The 18,984-nt window shown below is 39.2% G+C and overlaps 1 protein-coding gene across 1 annotated transcript; it reads left to right on the top strand.

The window, feature by feature from the left end:
• The first annotated feature begins 83 nt into the window (after nt 1–83).
• Nucleotides 84–18,879, top strand: NARF (nuclear prelamin A recognition factor). The gene is made up of 11 exons (XM_035561847.2): nt 84–434; nt 985–1,065; nt 2,075–2,218; nt 3,851–3,983; nt 5,256–5,390; nt 9,569–9,687; nt 10,567–10,696; nt 11,365–11,437; nt 13,970–14,107; nt 14,446–14,603; nt 15,161–18,879. The coding sequence occupies exons 1-11, from the start codon at nt 408–410 to the stop codon at nt 15,400–15,402; spliced, it is 1,380 nt and encodes a 459-aa protein (XP_035417740.1). The 5' UTR covers nt 84–407; the 3' UTR covers nt 15,403–18,879.
• Nucleotides 18,880–18,984: the final 105 nt, after the last annotated feature.

The raw sequence follows: 18,984 nt of genomic DNA, 5'->3' as shown, positions 1-18,984 counted from the left end.
CCCCTCCCGTGCCCGCGCGGCGGCGGGGGCGAGCGCGGCGGCGGCTACGTGCCGAGGCTCAGGTCCACAATGGGCCCCGCCGCGCGGGGGGGCGGGGAGGCGGTGGCGGCGGCCCCAGTTCCAGCCCCAGCCCCAGCCCCAGCCGGGAACCCGGCGGCGACGCGGCCGTGAGGCGCTGCCCAGCCCCAGCCCCGTGCCCTTGCCGGGGACGCGATTGAGCGCGGCGGGACGGTACGGTGCCCGCTTCTTCCCCTGCACCGCGGCCGCCCCATCCGTGAGCGGCCGGTGCCTGGCGGTGCGAGGGGCAGGGGGCGGGCACGGCGACAAAGGGCGGCGGGGCCGGGCCGGGCCCTCACCGACCTGCTCCTGTCCCGCAAGAGAGCCGGGTGGCGCCGGAGGGACCGCAAATGAAGTGCGAGAACTGCACCAAAAAGGTGAGCGGGGCGGCCGCGGGACCCCCCCGCCCGGGGACTGCACCTCAGGGGGACTCGGGCGGCGCCCTAAGGTCCCCGGGCCCGGCGGCACCCCCGGGCTGAGCCCCCCGGGAAGCCTGGCTGGTGGTGGTGGGGCCGCCCCTCAGGGCTCTTTGGGGCTGCTCGGGGTGGTGCTGCTGCCTGTTAGGGCTCTTCGGGGTTGTTCGGGGTGGTTTGGGGTTGTTCGGGGTCGTGGCGCTGCCTCTTTGGGGTTTCTCGGGGCGGTCACCTCGCGATGTGTGTCTCTGGCTTCTCGGCGTCCTATTTGATCTTCCCCTCGGGGTTCAAAATAATAGTAATCGCTGAGAACTGTGAAACCGATCAAGGGAATTTCTGAGGAATTATTTAATTGTATCCGATGCGCTTTGAAAATAAAGCCTTGACTATAAAGGTGCAGCTCTCGTACTGTCAAAACCTGTAAATGAGCTAAAGGAGTTTTTAACTATCCAAATAGTTCTGTAACGATATTGATGGACGTATTTTGCGTAATACGTCTTCTGTTTTGTTTCAGGAATGCAGTAAAAAACAGAAAAATGATGATTCGCAAAGTGCATCTGTTGATGCATTGAGTTCTAATGATGGCTTTGAAGAGGTAATGTTCCTTCTAAAAATTGTACCATGTGCTTCTTTTTGTTCTTGTCTTGTGATGCGCCCCAAGGGCAGAGGTTCCAAACAGAGAACTTCCAAGTGCTGGATATAACACTATATCAGTTATGACTCTGTCTGTATGTGTCCATAACATGAGAATCAAGAACCTTTTCAAAAGATGAAGTAAAAATCCCTTGGTCTGCAAGCACAAAGAATAATTAAATGTGTTGTTGTTGTTTTTAAATTGTGTGTCAAAATCTTACCTCAATTCTTCATGATGGGGACAGGGCTTAGAAGGAAAAAAGTGGGATTTTGCCTGTTCAAGTGCACAAATGTATTATTTCTTTTATATAGGACAAACTTGTGTCACATACTGTTTTTCAAGAGGTAACTGTCTCCCTGGGAATAGGTTCTTAATTGAAGGAATTAATTATTGTTTTTTTCCACAAGTAGCTTGGTTATCTTGCACTTCCATCCAAGTATTCATTTTTTCCCCCACAGTTGAGCTGCCAATTGTATTTTAGCCAGAAATCTAGAACTGTTACTTTGCAGTAAATGGTCAATGTAACTGTAGGACTGCCTTCTGTTTGTTTTACCTAGAGGTAAAAGCCTAAGCCGTCTTGGTGATAGAGGCATCTGGCTATTAAAGCGGCTTAATAGTTCAAATGAAAGTTTTCTGACTTGCTTGCTAAATTGTTGGTTACTGTCAACTCTGAAATTCAGTGCAAATCTGGTTACTACAACATGTACTTCAGGGCTAAATTTAGAGCGATGTGTTTACACTTAAACGTTTTGCAGTTTCACAGTAATAATGGAGCAGAACCATGAAGAAGGATTGAACAAATAACTTTGACTACTTCTAAAAAATCTTTAATGTTATGCCAGTGTCATGGTGGTCTTGTTTTAAATAAAACAGTGAGAAGCAGATCTGCTTTTTATCTGGGTCATTGCAGAGATCTTGAAAATTGGTTGATCATTATTAAATATTTATGTATTTTTATCTTTTTTTACAGAAAAATGAGTTTCATGCATTGGCTAATGCTAAAATACTCCTTAGCGACTGCTTAGCATGTGACAATTGTATGACATCAGAAGAAGGAGCCAGAGTTTTCCAACAGAATCAGAAGGAGCTCTTTCGTATACTCAACCTTAATAAGGTAAAACGACACAAACAATAATGCACTGTTTTCTGTGAGGAGGGGAAGAGATTACAGAATGACTAAGAACTTAATTTCCCAAGGCAGTTAATATGAAGATCTGTCAGGATGTACTTTGTCCAAAGAGGAATGAAAACTTAAGGCAAGATGAACAGTAGAAGTACTTAACATAATTTTGCAGTAGAGATGCAAGATTACATCACTGGCCGTAAATGAAGAAAGTTATTGCACTTGCTGAAATAAGATTTTTGGAAAACATAATTTCATTATTACTCTTAACATCAAATAGGTCTGAGGTTCATTGTTTATAAATATTCACACCATAGTTACTAGCACTGTTCTGGGGGTTTCATATGCCAATGTATCCGCATAATACAAAGTTATCAAGACTAATTTTTGGAAGTAGAATTGTTTTTAATATATTTTTGAGCTGTCTATGTTTGGAACAAAAATTGTAGCCCTCAATTCTTAGCAAAGAATTGCTGTTTTCTGCTGAGATCTGTATTCCCTGGAATGTAACTGCTATGTATGGTGTTCAGATTTTTAGATCTTGATCCTGATTGAATTCAGTTCCATTCAAGTCTTCTGTGTCCTTACTTGGTCATGAAAAGCTATTAGAATTAATGCTGGTCTTTTCTTAATCTGTACATAAGTGTTGTAAATAAGATGATCGTTACGTAGTAATTTAGTTTTCTTAGAACTAGTTTAACTCTCCACATAACATGATACTAGTGTACACAAGCGAAAGAGAGAAGAAAGGGGGGGCGGGAGTGATACAACCCTTTCAGGTCACATAGGGTCTAATTGAGAGGCAGACGGGTTACCTTATAAGCAAGCGAGGTGCTTGCAGGGTCATTATACAGTATTTAGGGTGTCTAAGAACAAACTATGGTCTCTAACCTTTTACAGGGTGAGACTTGTCTGTAGCATAGTCCTGGTTTCTCTTTCAAGTGTTCCACTGATCTGGACAACATCTCAACGAAACCACAAGGTTCATCCTCAAATAAATGTTAGAGTCATCTGAGCTTTACAGTTGCACACCACTGTTTGTATTTTCAAAGGGTTCTTCAGTGCTCACAAATGCTGGTTTGTTAAGGATCCTGTCTTGCCGGTTTCCTCTCAATTTCTTCAGTGATAGGGAATGGGAGCCTGAACAAAGGTTCAGATCTGTAATTTGCTGGGTTGAATTTGTAACTTTGAATGCCCATGCTCCTGGAAACACTAGTTCATTTATTTTAGTATTTAAACATTCTGCTTTTTTTCCTCACTTGTCAGTACTAGATTCTGGTAGGAATGAACACTTGATAGGTGCTGAATGTCTCTTAAATTTCTTTATGCCGTTACGAGACCAACTACAGAATTGTCTTGGGACAGATGGATTTCCCTGAGTCATACAAAAGCAACGTCTACGGATGATTAGAGATAAACACTGACAGGATCAGAAGAACATCCTGTCCTGCCCTCAAGAAACGTGATCGTTGTTTCATAGGGGTTTTCATAATAAGGCCTGCTGAAGCATAGGACACTGAGGAGTAACTCCAGGAGTAGAAAAGGGAGGGAAAGGAGGGAGCATTACCCTTTTGTAATTACCCACCTTGTTTCCTTTGTGTTTTTTTTTGTTTTGTTTACCAGAAATGTGATACCTCAAAACACAAAGTGTTGGCAGTGTCTATATGCCCTCAGTCATTGCCTTATTTTGCTGCTAAATTCAATCTCTCTGTGAATGATGCAGCCAGGAGACTCTGTGGTTTCCTCAAAAGTCTCGGTAAGTTTGGGGTTGTTACGGTGGAGCAGAAAGGGAAGGTTATTTTCTGTTTTTGCTTCCTCAGCAGAACTGTTTGTTATGCAGTCATAAAGCACAATTTAGTTTAGAGGTGAGTTTGAAATGTGTACTCGGTGATATTAGTGACCGTGCACCAGTGTGACATACACTGGTTTCAGGAATAGATTTGAAGCATGACTGTGTTGATAGTAAAGGTCAGAGAACAGAAGGACGCTATAGAGCCGTCTTTGAAATGTTCACTATGAAGAAATCAGGGAGGATTTGGCTGTGAGCTTCAATAAGATTTCTCCCTTGTTTTCTAACTTAGGGGGAGGGGGATTCTTATCCGAAGTGCCTACCAGCCCTTTGACATGAATCTCTAGAATATTATCAGGTGTTTTTTCAAGTATTTTCAAGTGACTCACAAAAACTTGTATCTGCTTATTTTATGTTAAAGCTGTATTTACTTTGTTCTTTATACTGTATATACAAAGTTTAATTTGAAAAAACTAAGGGTTTTCTTCTTTAATGTGCTTGAGGGAGGAAGAAGAAGGACAGTAATAAATCCGTGAATTGTTTCCTGCCTTATATTTTTTTTATTTTTCAGGGGTTTTTTTTATGCATGTGTGTACCCGGTATATTATTTTCTGCATCCAAAAAGAGAGCCAAGTTCTGGTGGGCCCCAGTTTTCTTAGAATACGTTATTTATCTTTGCCTCACTTGCTGCAGGGACGTGCTCGATATTATGTAGGTGTATAGGGAGTATGTTGCTAAACAAGCAGATGGAAGGTCTCTGCTGTGTTGCTGATATGCTCATGTACCTTTGCAGACAACTTAAGCAGAGGAAGATATGCCTCTTAGCAGGATACATGTTGGTTTTTTTGTGGATAAGAAGTCACTTCACGTTTTGTAAAGAATGCTCATTCTCAAGAGTCACTGCATATAGCCCTGGGGTCTTGAGATCCTATGCAATTGGACAAACAAAAAGCAAATATTTCCTGAATGAAAAGCTTGCCATAAGGAAGCTGACAGCTATTTGAAGTGTCGCTAGTCAGAGTTAGCAAGTTGGTGGTCTTTTTCAATTCATGACACAGAAGATAGCTTTTCAGCGTACAGCTTTTGTTTTTGACTGTACTAATTGTGAAATTTTTGTAGAGAGTAGAGAATATTTCCATTGATCTTCCAAGATTTCCTGTAGACCTAGGATTTGGAAGGATTTGTGTGAGATGGAAAACATTCTACTCATTCACTTTTCTTTACTATTGTATTTCATAGGGGTGCATTATGTATTCGACACCACTATAGCTGCTGATTTCAGTATCCTGGAGAGCCAGAGGGAATTTGTGCAGCGGTATCAACGGAGGAACCAGGAGGAGCATGCCTTACCAATGTTTGCCTCTGCTTGCCCTGGTGAGAACTGATTTCTCCAACCTTTTTCCACCAAGGAATTAAGGGTGCTTTCATCTGTTTTTCATGGGCTGTTGGAAGAGTTACCAATGAGCTTTCCCACGTGTGATTAGCTATCACAGCCACATAAATGTGAGCCATGCCGACAAGGAATGGGTGTGCTCGTGTTGGATAAGGTAGTTGCTAATTCAGTGTAGGCCCTTGCGCAGTCAGCTACAAAAGTTGCAGTAAACGTCCTGTCTGCGTCTTGCAGTTGTTTCCTGTTGCACCTTTGTAAAAGGTGGGGAGTGTAAATCCTGTTGTTGCTCTTCAAAAAATGAACCTTGCTGGTACTCTAGAGCTTCTGATAATAATACAAGGAACCTGAACTACTGATTTCCTGTGCTAGTATTGATACATGGTGTTTATTAACCTGTTGTATTTCCCGTCACTGCTATAGAAGAAGCATACATTACATAGTAATGTCTGGATAATGAACCTGAGGTACAGAAGAACTGAGGTTTTTAGCGCTTCATGTAAAGCCCTAGGAGAAATTTATCACAACTGAAATTACGATTGAGGAGTTGGTGGCTGCTGCTTGTATGCCTGGACCACAAAGTTTAACATGGTGGTTTTTATTGAAAAGAATCTTTAAGGAATTTTGCTAACTGCTGTAATTAAACCATAACCTCCATTATCTTAAGCAAAGTCTTGAACTTTTCACTTCAGCAAGTGATGTTACTTCTAATGACTGAGACAGTTATGTCTAACATTTACAAAATAACTCCCACTTGCCATGTGACCCTCTTCTGAGAATTTTGCATGAGAACTTGTTCTGTTACAAAAGGAATGTGCATTTATCACAACTGAAAAGATGCAGTACATTCACTTACTGTTTACTTCTTGCGCATTTGTTAGCACATTGTTCTGTCAGTTCCCAACTCTGATAAATAATATTCCTAAAAACAAGTATCAAAAAAGGGGCAGAAGTAACTCCTTTGCCTAACGCCCCTTGCCAGCTCCACCCTAGCTGGGTGTTGAAAATCAACACTCGTGTTGATTTTCAAAAGGCTTTCTAAGAAAAATATAAAAATAGTACTAACTTGGAAATAATTTATGTGGATTGCATTCTTTAAAAAAAAAAAAAAGTTACAGTTAAGAGTGAGAGTATGTATTCAGTGGCTTCCAGAATCTGCTCCTGTCATCTATTTAAATTTTAAATACTGATACTTAAATTATACTTGTACTCTTGTTTATTCTGTGTGTTCTCTAGTGGAAGTATCTGGGTTATGCTTTAGGAACTGTGTATATGTCAGAGGGAAAAGTTTCTGCTTCTTTCTGTTAGTGTTATCTTAGTGTTATCTGGTATCTTCAGAAACAGACGTACTATATGTTGCTCTTTTGCAAGTGCAAAACCTGCCAAGTTGAAACCACCCCATTTAATCAGCTTTGACTTGTGCGTTATTTAAAATTCAAAACCTGTGGGTTTCTTTTAGAACTTCCTCTGAGATAATTTTAATTTTCTGCATCTAGAAACAGAGTTAAGATTATTTGCTTCTCTCACTAGAAATACATTAACACAGTTGCTGGAACACTTTTCTCATCCTTATCTGTTCTACAAAAGATTGTTTCTGTCTTCATTGCAAGTTATGGTGTTAGCTCTGTGCTGTGGATGTAGAGGCATGGGTGATTTCCATTTCTGGAAAAGTGAACTGAAATACCACTGTAAACCCATTCTGAAAGTGTGCAGCATTTCCTTCCCTTTGACAGCAATTACAGAAGAAGTTTGTCCAGTCATCTAAAGTAAGGTTGTTTACTGTGTTTTATGAATTTGTCTGGGTGCATTTTCTCTTCTTCATTCTCCTTCCCCTCTCTGTCCCTAGATGACATAAATCTGTCACAGATACTTTGTTTACTGGGTGTGCTCATCACAAAAATGTTTTTATATAGCTCTGTAGGTCAAGGTCAACATGAACTCAAATATTTCTGCTTTACTTTTATTTATCTTTGGGTATAACTCCACAGATTAAAACACCACCCTCTGCAATAGTGGTGTGCATTGTAATATATACCCTGAGTAAAAGAGCATAGCTGGTATAATCCCAAAACCTGATCAAGGGGCATTTAATTGTCTCTGCCTAAATTGTTCTTACCTCCTCCTGCTGTTCTGGTAAAGTGAGAATTTTTGTTTGTTTGTTTCTTGCCCAAAATGCAACAGTGTAACTGCTCTAGTGATTTTTTTTGCATAATACTCCAGAAATAATCAGTTGTTTCTTCATTTACCAAATGGTTAAGCAATGTGAAGCACTTGCTCTGGGAACCAGGCAGTATTTTTAATGCATTGTTAACCTCTGAACTACTAAAACAAGTCAGTGGGGCAGGCTTGTAGCATATGCAGGAAGACCGTAATTGCTGGGGATTGAAATGCTGTTGTTCCAGTCAACTAAATTAATTTCCTTTTACAGGAATGGGGTTTTAAAGTAGTGAATATTTTCTACCTAGTTGTTCTGTACTTTATACTGATGCATAAATATTTATGGCATATGTCTCTCTGACATCCTTATGATAAACCACTAAAAATAACATGTTCTGAAGGGGATCTGTAAGCATTTATACGGTGATTTGTAGGGGCTTCTTTTTGTTCTTTGATACTAACATAAGCCAGCAAGTGGTTTAGAATCTGAATGAATTCCTGAAGGGTGCAGGCCTCTGTGGTTACAGATGGACACTGATAGAAGAACTGGGTATCTTACGCCTCCTGTAACTGTGGCTCTGGAATTCAGCCCCGCTGATGAGTAGGCAGAAACGGCACGTATGCGAAGTACAGATAAATGCCTTGCGCTGCTCATTCAAGGCTGCTTGTATAATTAAACAATGACTAATGCTCACTGTGCAGCGGGAACTACTGTACACTTGTTCTGTCTACTGGAAGAAAAGAATTTAAGAAATTGCTTGGGGTGATATCTGCCAGAAGTCCCTTGGAATTTAGTGAAATTTCCTTACAGTTTGCGACTAGGATATCTGAATACCACTTGAGTTCCAGTTGTGCTGTTACTGGCCTTTGTGGCAGTGTTCTGACTTGCACTTACGTACAAATACCTGGCACCGTCTTCAAGCTTAAGAATTAAACTACAAGTATTCCCTTTCCTGGGCACTGTGTACTTTGCAGCAGTTTTTCTTTTATGTAAACACTGATCTACTTAAAGATAAAAGGCTGAAGCAAGAAATGTTTTTACTCTTTCTTAGCACCAAAAGCAACAAAATTCCCTAGAAGGCTGCGTTAAACACTTCTGCACAATTTAGATCTACAGTTCATATGGGTGAAGCAAAAATTCTGAATTAAGTCCTCATTGTAAAAGATGCTGGGCTGTTGCTTTCAGTAAAAGTTACAGTGCCATAGTAAGAATCACACACCCTGGATACCTTAATCCCCTCTCTTTTCAGTTTGTGTTTTGTAAAGTGGGGGATACTAGAACCGCTGTGGATATCAGGGGTGGTGTAAATATAAATACCCTGTCATAGCTGAAATGCTGAAGGAGCTTGGTGAAGAGGACAAGGAGTCTTGAGTAACTAAGACTGGATGTTGGATACAAAGAGACACCAGTTAACTGCTTTGTGTACAGGGAGGTGGTTCTAAAGAAGGTGTAGATACTCTAACAATAGTAAAAGAAGCCATTTTTCCTAGGTTTAATCCATGTGCATCTTGTGATAATGCTTTCATGTGACTCTTCTGTTCTAGATGAGGCAAGCTGGATGTGTGGTTGTTAAATCTCAGGAAAGAGAAGGTTACAGCTAAGCAACTGAACGGAGTACATTTGTTGGAGTATCCATTGATCCAAGACCTAAGGACTAGGAAGTCAGCTTACTCTTTGTTAGCTGGGATCTTGTTCTTCCTGCTTTGTTAAATCCATGCATTAGAAAGGATGTAATAGATCATGCAATTTATAGTGGTTTCTAGGTTTCAAATTAATGACACAGTGGATTACAGGTATCCAGTTGTAAAGCACTGTTAACAAAGCCTTGAGGTTTCCTGCAGTTCCTAAGGTGGGGGATTCCGGCATACGTGAACTCCATTTTCAAAGCAGGAATGTTCTAGCTACTGTGAAAGTCTTTTCATTTCTAACAACTTTGCTATAACTACTGTCACCTTACCATGCTTATGTGCTACTTCAGTGTCTTAACTGTGATTCCTGTCATTGTAGGTTGGATCCGGTATGCTGAGAGAGTACTCACCAATCTTGTGACCTCCCACATTTGCACTGCAAAGTCTCCACAGCAGATCATGGGCTCCCTGGTGAAGGGCTACTTTGCCAGGCAGCAGGTAAGTAATTCTGCCTTATTTTTACCATTATACTCTTCCAAAAAGATGGGCTACTATGTTTTAATACGGAAATGTAGATTTTGGTGTATTCTAAGCATCTTCCTGAATTTTGTCCTTCACTTGAAGAATAAATGCTGCTCTGCTGCCATACAAGTAAGCGTCCATGGTAAGAACAATGTACAAAGAACCTTATATTGTGAGCTGGTGGCAATCCTTGTGCTCCCAGTGCAACATCGATTTAGATACTAACAGATGAAGTTAAATCCAGAGTTGCTAAAGAGATCCTTGTTATATACTGCCTGTGTAGTTCTGTAGAAGTCAAAACAGGAGTAGAGGAGAGCACTGTAGAAATTCCTGGGTTATCCAGAATCAATAAAAAGCATTGTATGCTAGAAACTAACCTTTTTATCTTCGCAATTTTTTATGTTGAAAAAGTTGCTGTTCTTTGTACATATCATACATTAGTTAACTACATTCAGATTATATAGAAAAATATTGCTGTTTCCCATAAATAGAGAAATACTGATGGACTTGTGGCTGAAAGTGAGTGAGTGAGTGACAGAGCTAGAAAACAGAATTCAGACATCCTGACTTGCGCTCGCTTTCTAAGGCAGTCGAAAGCTACAAAAGTGACACATCATGTAGTTTGAAGGAATAAGTAGAAGTTTCAGATGGAAGACTGACTTCAGATGTGTTTGCTCCTGCTTTTGACTTCTGGCAAACCATGTCATGTGTGCTGCAGTCTTCAAATTTATTGCTACAGATTGATTTCTAATATTACCTGAATGGAACGTGTGGTGTTATTTTTATCTTTGTCATCCTTCAACCTGTCTTTTGCTCTTCATGGAGTTAACATGTGCTCTCTTCTCTATTGTGCAGAACTTGTCTCCAGATAAAATTTTCCATGTAATTGTGGCGCCTTGTTATGACAAGAAACTGGAAGCCTTGCGGGAAGATTTCTACACTGCCTTGTATAATTCACAAGAAGTTGATTGTGTTCTAACATCAGGTTAAATCTTCTTTAAACTTACTATTTGTAAAGATGTACATGAATCTCCAATTTTTATGCCATGCTTTTTTTTTTTTTTCCAAAGTCTGTTTTAATTGTACGGTGGGCTTCTGCTTTACAAATAAGTACAGTTTTTTTGTGCTACTGGTAGCAGTGATATTGTATGTGGAAGGCAAAACCAAAAAAAATTCCTTTTAAGTTCATGTTCAGGATTCAGATACTTATTTTTGTTATCCCCTTAAGAAAAGTAAGAGCTATGCAAATCCATGTTACAAATCTTTGTCTTGCTTATGTATGGTCATATATGTACTGGGATTATTACCACTGCATGACACCAGTGACTTTTTGTTGTGGCCCTTGTCTTTAGGCTTAATGTCCAAACAATATATCCTCCTTTTTCCCTGCGGAGTAGAAACAACTACTTCACTTCTTCTAAACTTTACTCAACAGAAAGGCTAAATAGCATTATGCAAAGTTTGGAGCAAGCTGAAGGCCCTTTTCTTCAGGGCTCAATGTATCAGACTTCTGAGTTATTGGAGGTAACTGACTCCAGGAAGTGGAGGTTGTGTCTCTAAGCACGTGGAGGTGTTGGGATGTCGATCTCTTAAACGCATAGCACATGCATTTTGCTTTGTGTTGTAAGTAAAATGTCCTATGTTTTCCTACAGGTGAAATTGTGCAAATAATGGAACAGAAAAATGTGTCTATGAAAGATATGGCTGAAGTAGCTGTGGATAGTTTGTAAGTAGCTTTGTTGTGGATTGCTTCCTTATTTTGATGACAACTGACAAAACCTTTGTGTGTTCAACATAAAGGTAAAACTTAAAAGAATGTTTTTTCTTGCTAAAGCAAAAAAGCCAGCATCAAAGCCTGAATATATTAAAGCCTCATCCTTTCAAAAACTTGTAAAAACTGTTTTTAAAATTTGATTTTTGAAGATTTGTTTAGCTCTTCGTTTATATTGCAGTGCTGTAATACTAGATTTGACTATATCAAGTTTGTGACTTGCTAGTTAAGTGTGACTGAGGGTGTTGACTCCATTCAGTGCTCTCCATTCCTTGAGTACATATAAAGCTAACAGTCTTGTCTGCCCCCTTCCAGCTGTCTGGCCTCACCAGGATGCTGGGCTGCCTCATGGGCTGGCCATCTGTTCTGTGCTTCCCTTTCAATCAGAGCAGCACTTTGACAGTAAATTTCCACTTTCCCATAGTATGTTCATGGAGAATTGTTTGAAATAGCACCCTTTCAGGACGATGGTAATTCAGTTTTATCCTAAACAGGGCAACTCACTTTTTTCAAGATTAGATAAAGTTGAAACATGCTTTAAGGTGAAGTGTAGTAGATGAAAATAACAAAAGATTTGAAGAGAGTTTTTTTTTTTTATGGGTATGACTAGCTCTGAAAGCAGCATGCATGTTGTTTTATTCCTCAGGCTTAGCTACAAAGGCTGGTTTCAGTGCTCAGTGATCTTTGTTCAAGTGTGACAAACGTTACTTGGTATCTTTCCAGAGTGGTGGTGGTAGAGCAATAAACGTGCTTTCTTGCACAGAATGGAAAGCTTTGGAAATTAAAAATAAAAAATAAAAATAAAAATATCCTTGCAGTTAGTGTCCTGCGTAGATCTAGTCTAGACTGGTGAAATGAAGTTGTACAGTGGTAACAGTTTCAGGGCTGTGGTTGTAGGATAGCTCTGATTACTTCCAGTAGAAGCTGCTACACAGAATAAGAATTAGATAAGTACAGTTTTTACAGACATAATCACATAGAGGTAATCATTTCTTTCATAATCAACATGTCCAATGAAAGAGCAAACTCTTAACCAGAATATTACAGAATATGCCCGTATTACTGCATCCGTGTATGTTGGGGAATAGTGTTTGTTTTAAAAATGACTAATCTGATGATACTGTTTAAAGCTGTGAAACCTGATCACATTTTGCTCTCCTTGGGTCTTAAAAGCAGATTTCTGCAGAGAAATGTACATAAATAGAACTCTTCTTCTTTAAAACAAGTTCTAGCACAGCACCAATTTGTGGTAAAGTACTTGGTATTAAAAAACTATTGTGAACAAAGTAACTCGGTGCAGTTTTCAACTTGCTTTTGTATCTGGTGAATGCTAACAAAGAGGATTTGGCTAAAATTAGGAGACCATATCACATAGCAAAATGACCCAAGGTTATCAAATTGAAGTTGGAGTACTTCAATAAATATAGTGGCATGGCATAGAGGGGAATACTACATATATAAACTTAGCTCTTTAGTGATAAAAATACTTCTCTGTCAGAATTACAACTTCCACTTTTTTTTAGTTAGGTTTTTGTTGGGGTAATTTTCCCTTTGCTTTCCTGCTTGGATGCTATGTTTGGACTGCTCAAGCAAGAGGGAGCACTGTATAGACCTCAGGAAAGGGAGGAAGGCAAATTAAATTACAACTGGAGAGGCTTTTGCATGTAAGAGCAAAGGATGCAATCTGTCTATTCATTAATCTGAAGAACAACATTCCTTCCTGAAACTAGCATTGCCACACACCCTTATAGATTTTTCCATTTCCAAGAAGGAACATGAGCCTGGAGAGGTGCAGTCTTTGGCTCTTGCCAGCGTGCATCCCAGTACAGTTTATGCTACAGCCGGTTGTGCTCATCAGTGCTTTGTTTTTACCTGGGGAACAGAGGGATGCTATGTCCGTTAGTTATGATGTTAGTAATTTTCTTTGCTCACTATAGTGTGGCACTTTACCTTAAAGCTGCAGTGCTCTAGCATGGTGGCAACTGCACTGATTGTGAGCTATTTTAATGGCATAATGCTAGACTGACAAACAGCTCTGCAGGAGCAGACAAATCATCAGAAAGGCTTGTAACTTCTGAAGTACTCTTATGTTCTCCTAGGCTAAGAATTCTTTGTGTCAAAGTTGATAAAATATTTTTGTGCTTACTTTTTGGCTGTGATCTTTTTTCCCCAAAAATGTCTTCTGAGCAATGGATGGCTGTTAACTAAGTCTTTAGACTGCCAAATGTGATTTCTGTAAATTACTGTTTTTGAAGGTTTCTGAACATGGGGAGCCTTGCATCCTCTTACTGTTCTTCTTTTATTTTTCCCAACATCTTACTGCTGTCCTTAAAGGGTTGAATTAAAAAATAATAATAATAATAAAAAAGCGACTATGGTCTCACTGCTGTGAAACCTTTTTTGGGGGGGATGGAGAGAAGGAAAAAATATACTTGCTTGAAGTGAAGGAATGAAATTTAGGAGTTGACCTTTCTATTGTTTACTAAGGTTTGGTGAAATAAAGGAGGGAGACGTAGTAAGGCATGATGGGAAGAGATCTGATGGTTACCTGGAGCACATTTTCAAACATGCTGCGAAGGAGCTTTTTGGCATGGATGTCAAAGAAATCACCTACAAAGCATTAAAGTAAGTCAGTTTTGTATCCCTGTTATGTAGGATGGACTGGTTAGCACTACAGTGAACCCTGACAGAGTTATTACTAACCTGGGTCTTTCACTGATAGGCAGTTATATATTATGGATAAGTAAATCTGTTGCTTTAAAATAGCTCCTGCTAGCTTTCATTCTATTAATAACTTACTTGCCCTGAGAAATTAAGTATAGTACTATCCTGAAAATTTCACTCCACCTTCTATTTTACTCAAGATTTCTGTTACATGTTAAGCATCTGAATACAAACTGACACAGCTGGATCATCCCTTTGGTAATGCAGGGATTTAAAACCTTATCTGTGTATCTTCACAGGAACAAGGACTTTCAGGAAGTTACCCTTGAAAAGGATGGTGAGACGGTGTTGCGTTTCGCAGCAGCTTATGGCTTTAGAAATATTCAAAACATGGTTCTGAAGTTGAAAAAAGGAAAGTTTTTATACCACTTCGTAGAAGTCCTTGCCTGCCCAGGAGGTAAGAATGTTAGTGGATCCGCAGTCATTTTGCAGACAAACCTTGAATCTCAAAGGAAGGTTGTCTTGGCAGGCACTGTTTCATTCCTTCTTAATTCTCTTCTTAATCTAAAATGCTTAATATTTAGTGACTGGTCTAGAACACCAATTACACATGTACAGGATTAGCTCAGAAATTGATTAGATTTTCTAAAATTAACCACAACATTATTTGCTCTCTAATGACCTATAAATAAATGACAGCATGACTCCTATGATTATTTCAAACCTCAGAGGAAGTGCTCTGAAATGGTAGTTGTCAAGGGCAAGAAAAGACAAGGAACATAATTAAGATCATAAAACCACAGAGAAGGCAGAGAAAGATTGTTGATATAGAAACTTCACTTACATAAAGATGTTGATACTGGAGTCACTTCAGGGAAATACAAATTTGAACAGAATGGGGGAGGTTAGTTTTTGTAAAGAAACAACTTTTTTTTTTCATACTATCTACAGGAAGTTTCCAAATTTCTCTTTGTATCAAATCTTCATCACTGTCTCTTTTTTTTTTTTTTTAAGGGTGCCTAAATGGAAAAGGCCAGGCCCAAACTGAAGATGGGAAGCCAGATAAAGCTCTGCTTAACCAGATGGAAGAAGTGTATGCTGCAATACCCGTTAGACTTCCAGAAACCAATGTGTATGTACAAAAGGTGTACCAGGACTGGCTAGAAGGCATGGACTCCAGGAAGGTCCAGGAAACTTTGCACACCAAATACAGTGCAGTAAATCAAACGGCAAGCGGTCTGGATATCAAGTGGTAACCAATCAAACTTTGAAAGGATTTGCTTAGGTTAGTTAATGATTCAGCACTGGAAACATTCTATGCAATCGCAGATGCTATGCACTAGCCGAGTGTATGAATGAGACGCTTTCCTAGTTGTGGATTCTTAGTTGTGAAGAACCATTGCTTTTTAAAAACAAAAAGAGAAGTCTCCAAAAGCCCTGGTTCCTGCCATTGTCTGTTAACTCTTACTGTATGTTCTCTCCTGTGTATAATGAACTTCTTTGTTCAAAAATGTGATCTTGAAAGGTACGTAAGCACTTTCTGCCAGGTGCAGGGAGTGTGATTCCTGATTAAGCTACTCCAGATTGAGGGTTCCCTTCACTTCACAACATGGGCTTTCCCAAGAAGGCAAGATCATCGCACTCCTACTCCTAGGTGTGCAATCCCTTTCATCATGGGAGAACAGTCATCGTGAATTTTAATATTACTGCAGTTGTTATTATAGTAACTTGGGATTTACTTGCTTTGTTAATGAAAACACCACCAACAAACAACCCATAAAACAACAACAACAAAAAATTTGACAAGTGTGTATATGCAGAAGCGTAATGAATTCATGTATGCCTTCTATCAATATTTCAAGAAACGTTATTCAGTTCCAAACTAGAATCACCATTCTTTACTGATGTAAAATTGTGTAAGGAACAAGACACTTCACATAAACTGAATCTGGGAAACTAATGTTAAATGGTTACAATGCAAGCCTTCATTAAAAATAGTTACAAATAGTTGGTTGATTGGTACAAAAAGAGAACTTTTCTTTCCTCTTAAGATTTCTCATAAACTTGCAGCTACGAAGACTGCTGCTGCTTACGTTGGCATCTTTATGAAAGTGAAACATGCACATGCACTGTCATGTGAGCATGGGCGTAGTACAACTTTGTTAGATTTGCTGAGCCAGACTCACAGCACTTCTATTCTCATGTTTTGGTACACAGAATACAAGATTGTTCTTTTTCACTTATCTCCATGTTGACAGACTTCTGTAAAAATAACTTCATGGAGTGCCTCTGAAAAACTACTTAGCAATGCTTGTGAGCTCAAGTTATTATACATTGGCATCATTAATTGTGGTGTCCCTGTTTTTTTAGGTATGCTATAGAGGTTTAATTTAACAAACATCTTAAAGTGGTATTTGCATGCAAGCATTTTTGCACCTTCATGAGTTGTCAGAGAGGGTAGTAGAAGAATGTGATGGACAAAAAAAAAGAAACTATTGCCAAATGTCTTCAGATTTTCATAGTAGCATTGTATTCTTGATTAATGGCCTTTTTGAAGCTAGCACAGTTTCAGATTGTTTTCCATTCTGAAAGTGTGGATGGGCTTCATTAGTCATTTCAAGAAGTGTTTGAATGCATCTTCTTGTAAATTTCCTGGTATTGCAACTGCTTGTGTGCGTAAGTTCTAATACTGCAAAAACCTTTCTCTGTTTGAAATCAGCATTTAACTTGAACGCAGTGGATGGGATGAAGGCATTAGTAAAGGCAACACCAGTGCTTGCAGTGGCTAAACATCAGAGGCTCAAGAATAGAGGGAGAGACTTAAATACGTTACCCTGATGACAAGAGATAGCTGAATGTGAAGCTGTTAATAGAATTGCAGCTTATAATTGAACTTCAAACTAAATAAAATATTTCGCTTTGAGGGACTTGTTTTCATCAAGTGCACATGAATTCAATTACTGTGCTACCTGAATGCACACAATGAGATTATACCCATAAATTAGCCTTTGTAAGTTGTTCCTTGTTTTAATAAAAACATTATACTTACGTGGTGCAATATCAGAACATCTACAGAAATCTACCTCTGTACAGGAAGGGAGTCCAGAAATCATGGGAAGATCTATGTACAGCTAAAACTTTATTAAATGTTGAATACAGATGGTGGTGTTGCATGAAACTTCTGAACAGACTACTTTTAGAGGCAACACCTATCCCCTTTGATCTCATTTTGTTTCTGTCATGATTTCCTCCAAAAACTTCAACAGAAGTACCTTGTAATAAAGTGGTCTTGTTCTGTTTGTATAGGCATATGTTTCTATGTATATATGGTTTATAGCTTGATGGCATGTTTAAATTATATTGCTTCTGTTCTTTGTATAGTGCGCTTATTTTTTATGTGCATATACTGGACGCAATGGTACGATAAAGTTGTTGCTTTTCTGATGAAATCTTCATTAAACTTCAGAAGAGCTGCCTTCCTATTCTGAAGGGATAGCCTTGAACTGTTTGTACAACTTGAAAAATAGGTGGTACTGCTGTACATGTTTTCTTCTGCCATTGTGCTTGCCTGTTGCACTGGAGAGCCTTGCTTCCGCTGCTGGTGGGAGACCCTAGGAATGGGATAATAGGTGACAAGTCTGTCCCCAATATACTATGCTGTGCTCCCACCGCAAGGGAAGTAGGTGGCTCAGTGCATAAAAATTTGAACTTTCTCAATTGAGTCCACCATTTCATCCATCTACATAGTGATGTAACCTATTGAGATAGCAATGTATAAATCTAGTAGAATATTTGTCTGCCCCAATATTATTTTAAAGATGACAAAGGCATTAACTGAACAGCTTCTAGTGGCTAGGTGGAATGTATGTATTATAACTAATGACTTAGTGTCTGATACTTGTCCAATTTTTTTGGTCAGCTTTTGTTTTATAAGAATTTTGGAGTAAAACTGATTTTATGTTTTTTACCTTTTCTTTGAAGTGCCAGTTTAAAACAAATCAAAAATTCTTAACTGTAATTAGTCCTTCCCCTTCCCTCTTCTTTCACTGAAATTTTTACAGCTTGGTGCAGATTATCTATAGTGTAATACTTGCCAAAGATTTAATTCTGGCTTTTAAATTTACATTTGGCAAGTCTGTCATTGTTGACAATGTGTTTCTAGCCACGCTTCCTGAAACTACAGCACCATTTAGTTTTCTGATGCAGTTTTTGGCAACTAATAATTTTCATTGCTGCTGTGTTTTCAGCAATGGGACAAGTTCCTTGTGGGGTGACAGCCATGGTGCTTTACTTTGCGGTTGAATGTTGTGCTGAGACAATCTGTCTCTAGATGATTTTTAGAAAAAGACTAAATTGAAGGCATTGGGGGAGAGTAACTGGAAATTTTAATTTGGAATTACCAATTTGGATATCTTGGATTGGGAATTTGGATACCTTGGGTTATATAGCATTTTGTTCTGTGACTGCTACAACAGGGGATACACATTGTAAAGTAATTTTGCTATGCCTTTTCCAGTAAGTTTGCCTCAGCCACAGAACCTTGTATTTGTTTGTCCACTGCAGTTAAAGAAGATGGACAGATAGGAGCTATGCTACCACTTAGAATATTGCATATATCGATACGTAGCAGTCTCAACTGGATTATATTTGGATAATGTTCAGCTACCTAAATTTCGGTGCTTTGTGTTCAAATGGAGCATGACCATGAATTGTCCTAATAAATATTGATACTGAATCATGTCCTGATTCCGTCTCATTACATCTAAAAGTTTGACTCAACTTTCAGTATGCTTTGTTCCAACATATGTGCTTGTTCAATGAATTTACATGAAAACATA

Source organism: Cygnus atratus, chromosome 18 (genome assembly GCF_013377495.2).
Source record: "Cygnus atratus isolate AKBS03 ecotype Queensland, Australia chromosome 18, CAtr_DNAZoo_HiC_assembly, whole genome shotgun sequence".
NCBI lineage: Eukaryota > Metazoa > Chordata > Aves > Anseriformes > Anatidae > Cygnus > Cygnus atratus.
The sequence above is the reverse complement of the archived record's forward strand: the minus strand, read 5'-3'. Positions and strand labels throughout refer to the sequence as shown.